Source organism: Pocillopora verrucosa, chromosome 11 (genome assembly GCF_036669915.1).
Source record: "Pocillopora verrucosa isolate sample1 chromosome 11, ASM3666991v2, whole genome shotgun sequence".
NCBI lineage: Eukaryota > Metazoa > Cnidaria > Anthozoa > Scleractinia > Pocilloporidae > Pocillopora > Pocillopora verrucosa.
The window spans coordinates 1,839,345-1,845,344 of record NC_089322.1 but is presented as its reverse complement, the minus strand read 5'-3'; the positions used below and the strand labels follow the sequence as shown (position 1 = coordinate 1,845,344).

General features: G+C 38.0%; 1 protein-coding gene across 1 annotated transcript; it reads right to left on the bottom strand.

Moving 5' to 3' along the window:
* Positions 1-1,935: 1,935 nt before the first annotated feature.
* Positions 1,936-4,022, bottom strand: LOC131768529 (adenosine receptor A1-like). The gene has a single exon (XM_059084255.2). It carries the CDS (start codon positions 3,404-3,406, stop codon positions 2,432-2,434), a length of 975 nt encoding a protein of 324 aa, XP_058940238.2. The 5' UTR covers positions 3,407-4,022; the 3' UTR covers positions 1,936-2,431.
* Between the last annotated feature and the right edge of the window lie 1,978 nt (positions 4,023-6,000).

Sequence of the window (6,000 nt, the reverse complement as noted above, 5' to 3'; positions counted from 1 at the left end):
AATGATAAGACCCGGCAGCCAAATTATTGCGTAGTTCCAATTTTAAGTACGTGATAAGTCCAATAGTCTCTAGTTTGGAAGGGATGGGGCTAATTTTTGGAAGAAAGCTGGCTTTGTCATCGATGAGTGGTGAAATTGTAATTATGGATGCAGATAAAAGCAAGCGAGGAGACATGACATTATTTATATCAAGGTTTTCGTCGCTCTTAATTTCAAATCAGAATTACAACCAATAACGATGGTTTCGGACTTGAGCTTCAGAAAAGCCTTTTTTCCCCCATGTAAATTTTGGCCATGACTGCCGACTGTTTCGCCAAATCCCCTTCTCTTAAAATTAACATTAACATGTAACTGACATGCCAGCTTCAAATAAAGCAGAAGGAATCTTATGTCATCCATCCCTATGCCGCAAAAGCAGAATTTCCAAGTTACTCTGACTGTAATAGTGGGAAACGAACTTCTTCCTTTTAATAAACAGTCAACCCCTTGACTCCCCTTAATGTGTAATTTAAAGACATTCTCAAGCAAACAGTCAATAAGAATGACAGATATGATCAATTTTATGATCAATCAATTTTGATAGGAAGATTCTCAGAACTAAACAACAAATAAATGTAAGGTATGATCATGAGTGAAGGGAATGAACTTGCACGTCTTTCATTATGTTAATAGTTGCAAACTTTAAATGATCCCATGATAAAACAGTATAGCGTCACATTAAGAACATCACGTTCTGCCCTCAGGAAGAAAAACAAAAAGCAGCTAGTATTTACAAGGGAAGAAAAAAATCGATGTTAATCATTAGCTAATGAGTGAATTCGAAACAAAAATGGATTGATCGATATGCTTAAAAAAATAAACAAACAACGAAAAGGATCCAGTTTGCCTTAACACTTTGGAGGTAAAAACCTAGTTGAAGAAGAATGCTGCATATGAAAACGAAAACAGAGGTGGCTATAGAGTTATTGATTAGCCGGCAGATGTTTGCATCATTATCTCCTTTCGCTTAGATGCAAATAACAGATAGGTTTGCAATCAATTTGACAATTCTTTACAATTTCTAGACAAGGTAATGGGTCAATAAAATGAAATATAGTGAAAACAATAGTCTCGTAATAAAAGTGTTCAAAAGTTTATTTGTACAGATAATGGACGGCTTAAATTTTGGGCATATCTATGATGATTGCATGGCAATTTGAAAATGAATTTCAACATCTCGGAGAGTATTTATAACAGTCTCGTTTTCTCCTGCCTTTAAGGAAAAACGGAAGGCTCGCATTGAGAATTTTGATAATTGCAATACCGTGTCCCTAAATTGATCATCTTTGTCATTCTCATTACCTGCTTGTTTCAAACTTTCTTTAAATTACACATTAACGGGGGAGTTAAGGAGTTGACTGTTTATTAATATGAGCACCTTATACTACACGAATATGCTATTTTTAGCCACTTAAATTACGTTCACCTTCAATCTTCCTCCAAGTTACTATAAACCAAGAAAGAACCATATCTCGATCAGCATGGTCACGCGAGAAGTGAGCTGTCGCAGTAAAATTCGGTCATTTTAAATGAAAGTTCTATGCCATATCATCGGAAAAAGTAAATAAGGTAAAATGTCGTAATTGCATGGTCACAACAAGTTATTCAAAAGCAATTTTCATTTTGTTTTGTTTTTTCCTATTTTGCAAACAAGCCTAGTTAATTGTGAGACTTGAGCAAACGAAAGCAACAAGGATGAAATTCTTTTTAATTGCAAATATTTCATATTTTCAAGATGATGTTAGCAATAGATGTAACCATTCGAAGTGAAAAGAGGTAAATTGAAAGGAAAATACTGCATGATCTCTGCCTGCAACGTGATCTATTAACTCAAATTAGTGTAAACAGATGCTTTTTAATTCTATGCCCGTAAAAGTGTGTTCTCATTAAGGTAAGAAAAATTTTCTTCGCGGGTAGGGTAATGCTTCTTTGGAAAAAATTATTCTATTGATAATAAAAACTCGCTTTTCTATGAGTTAAAGCACTCTTTTGGAAGATGCCTCGAGGGAATTCCCCTCTGATCAACAAATGGCTAAATAAAAATGACTTATCAAAGTTTTGAACCATGTACTGTCGTGAGCCTTAACAGTTTTCTAATATTTTAACCTCCCTAGGATACATAACCAGGCTGAAGCAAAAAGCAAATTGTGCTCGTTTAATTTAGGGATTAGCTGAAACACATCGATAATTAAACCAGCTTCCTGTCTAATGCGGCTCTTTCTTTCCACTTGTGATAATTTGATGCATTGTGTATATTTAAAATTCGACTGGATACACAATTATTTGGCTGCTGAGTCAGTCATATCACTAAGTTTATGAACAATGTTCTTTCTCTCCATTTCCTTTATCGTAAACAAATCGTACACAGTCCTTTTTAGACGCACAGAGTGGATCAGTTATCAACTTGGACGACACTCGATGATCGATTGTAGTTTATCCGTAATGGCCGATTGCTGTTCCAAGGAATCTTCCGTAGTATGTCCATGATAGTGCGTCGAACATGTCTCATCCTCCAGCAGTAAATGACAGGGTTCAAAGATGAATTAAGAAACACAAGAGACATTGAGTAAAGAAAAAAATGTCTTGAAGCGATACTCGAGCCATAGATTAGAATAACAGCCGAGCAAATAAAAAAAGGCAAATAACAAATTAACAACACGAGATATACGTAGAATATGCTAACTGTGGATTTCATGAGAACCATAAAGTTTTTTAATTCATCAGAATGAGCTACTTCTTGTACTTGCATAGAGTGAATCTGATTCTTGTGCCGTCGTACAGTTAAATATATCCGGATGTACACCACAAATGTGACAATGAAACCGAAAGCTGCAATAACTGACTCTATAATCTCCTTAGCACCAGCTAACCCCCACAATGTTATCAAAGAAAAAAGTGCACTGCACAGCCATTTGCCGATCACCACAACAACAACACGCCTGTGAGTCACAACCTCTTGATATCTGAGATGAAGATGAACGGCCAAGAACCTGTCTACACTTACAGCCACAACACCAAAGAACGAAGCAGTTGTGAATAAATAACCTGAAATATTCAGCACTTGAAAAATATTACAGTTAAGATTGTCCAGTTGTAACCTCTTGACCAAAAAAAAGATGTATAATGGTAGGATAAACAAACCAACAGCAACATCAGAGGAGGCAAGACTCAGCAGCAGAGTTTTCAAAGTTTTTGCTATTGCCGAAGTTTTGTGGATAGCGTAAATTGTCACAATATTCAACATGATGGAGGTGTGAGCTATAAAATTGTTAAAAATGCAGTAGGCGATAAAAGTCGAACGAAGATCTTTAAGTTCCGTGTATGTGGGAAAATATTCCAAAGAATCGTTACAAAATGACTCTTTCATGATATCAACTCACTCACAAAAGATAGGACCCTCTATTCCAAACAAATTGAACGTGTTGCAATTCTTTAGCGGGACAGTTTCTCCCTATTTCGGGCAGCGATTCTTTTGCTGATTCAACATTCTGCCTAAAACGTTACCTTTCCTCCCAAAAGTGGTGAACATCGACAAAAGGTATCCTGTGCTTTAGGAATGGGTTTTAAAGTTGTAAGCCAATGATAAAGAAAGAACTTACGTCAGACAAATCAACAGACGTAAGCAGTCAAGATGTTCGACTGTCTTTTGGAATAGACAGTTTTCTCCGAGGCTTGTTTTTCAATCATATATCTTGGAAATGTTAATACTCAAACTAAAACAAAATAAAATGTGTCCTTGAAAGCCTCCCTTACCCCAGCCCCTAGCTCCGCCGTCCCTGAGGTATTCCGGTATCAACATGAACGACACTTGAACGCCGATTGTAAAATTACGCCAGATGGCTGATTTGTTCTCCAAGATATGTTCTGCGGTATTTCCATGAAAGCGCGTCGAATGCGTCTCACCTTTTAGCTGTAAATGACAATCCGTTATGGAACTCTTTCTAATACCTAAGTTCTCGCTATTTGAGAATCAGTCTTTGCAGTAATCGTTGCTGTTAGAAGTAGATGCATACTATTTGGGTTTCTACAGCAGAAAGCCACCTAAATAGTTCATCTGTCATTTATGCCACAAAAGGAACGGTAATTACTTATTTTTCATAATAAATTTCAACTTCAAATTGTCACGTAATCGTCATGGATAAGCCCGAAATTTGAGCCTTCGACTATCTGTCAAAAGAAAAGCTTTTAAGCACTTTTATTACGAGACTAATTTTTTGACCACATTTTACATAACTGACCCATTAACTTGTCTAGAAATTGGAAATATTTGTGAAATCAATTCAAAAACCTATCTATTACTGCGTCTAGGCGAAAGGAGATCACAAGAAAAAACATGCTTAATTTTAAGCTCATAAAATTCCCGGTCAGCTTGTATTATATAAAATCACCTGAAAACATCTGCGGGCTAATTGTTAGCTTTAAAGACATCTCTGTTTTCGTTTTCATATGCAGCATTCTGCTTTGAATAAATTTTTACCCCAAAAGAGTAAGGGAAGGTACGTTTTTTATGGGGGGGGGGGGGGGGTGGGGGGGGGTGGGTCGCACTTCCCAGAATGGATTAATGTATGACTCTTCACAAATATCTGACCCTTCCCCCACCTCCTCCAAGACAAAAATCACTGGAAGTGAAAATAATTAACGGGAAGTGTTATTCAGACAACCGCATCTGCGCACAAAGCAGTGAATAGCGTGGCGTGTGATTGCACGGTGAAAACTTGATAATGGGTAAGGACGTACGAGGAACAGAAGGAGGAAAATGCGGTTGAGGTGAATGCGAGGATTTCATGAGGTCAGATGGAGCAACTTGTGGCTATTGCGGCTGTTTGCCGACTTACCATTCTAAAAAGGATGCCCGCTACTCCTCTGACTCTGTTGGTGGCACATCGGGTAAGGGAACAAGTGAAAGTGCAAGTCCACAGAAATTGAAAGATGAAGACCTAGGGTGGTTCCTGGACCCAAAGGGTGAATATACTGAATTCTCGAATAGTATTCTGCAAAAATTCTAAACGTCCTTTTGGACCACTTGTCCCTACAAGGGACACTTTTGCCGCTGTTTCGTGACTGAAAGAAAGCGCCGGTGGGAAGTTCGCGAGGCTTTGAAAGCAATAAATCACAAGTTGGCGTTTTGTGACTTCTGATAATCCAGCGGTTGCCGGGAGATTCGTGGAGGAAAGTTTTAGCGCGAAACGTCATGACGCTACCACTATTAAGAACAACACTGATGACCTTTCGAAGCCGAAGGTCAAAATCGATGAGCTGAATGCGAAAGTAACTGAAGATGGTAATGCGCTGTTCGATTCAAACGGATGGCATATTTAATCTGGCCAGAAATTTATTCATAATGCGAATGAAGAATTTCTGGAGAGTTTGAAATCAATCAAAAAGACTGTCGGCGAAACCATGGAGCTGTTGGAGAAGGCTCGAGACAAAGTGGCATCAATTTTGCCATTGAAACGGGGAAACGCGCTAAAGCGGAAGTCGCGAATACCAAAGCAGGGAATCGCCACCACAACCCCGCACGGAGACATTACCGCCGTCGAAATATGGACGAAAGGGGACACGGGTCGAGAGAAACGATTATGCTAGTTGGGAGAAGATGGATAATGAAAGAGCTGGAACTTTATTCCCTTCACTCATAATCATACCTTATATTCATTTGTCATTTATTCGTGACCATCTTGCTATCGATACCATGTCCCTAAATTGATCATCTTAGTCATTCTCATTACCTGCTTGCTTTAAACTTTCTCCAAATTGCATATTAATGGGGGAGTTAAGGAGTTGACTGTTTATTAATGTGAGCCCCGTATACTACTCCAGTACGCTATTTTTAGCCACTTTTAAGTGGCTAAAAATTTAAGTGCACGTAATTTAAAAATTACTTGCACTTAAATCTTCCTGCAAATTAATATAAACCACAAAAGAACTATATCTTGTTCAGCATGGACATGCGATAAGTGA

Coding starts and splice junctions, on each gene's coding strand:
- LOC131768529 (XM_059084255.2), bottom strand. CDS start 3,406: ATGAAAGAGTCATTTTGTAACGATTCTTTGGAATATTTTCCCACATAC.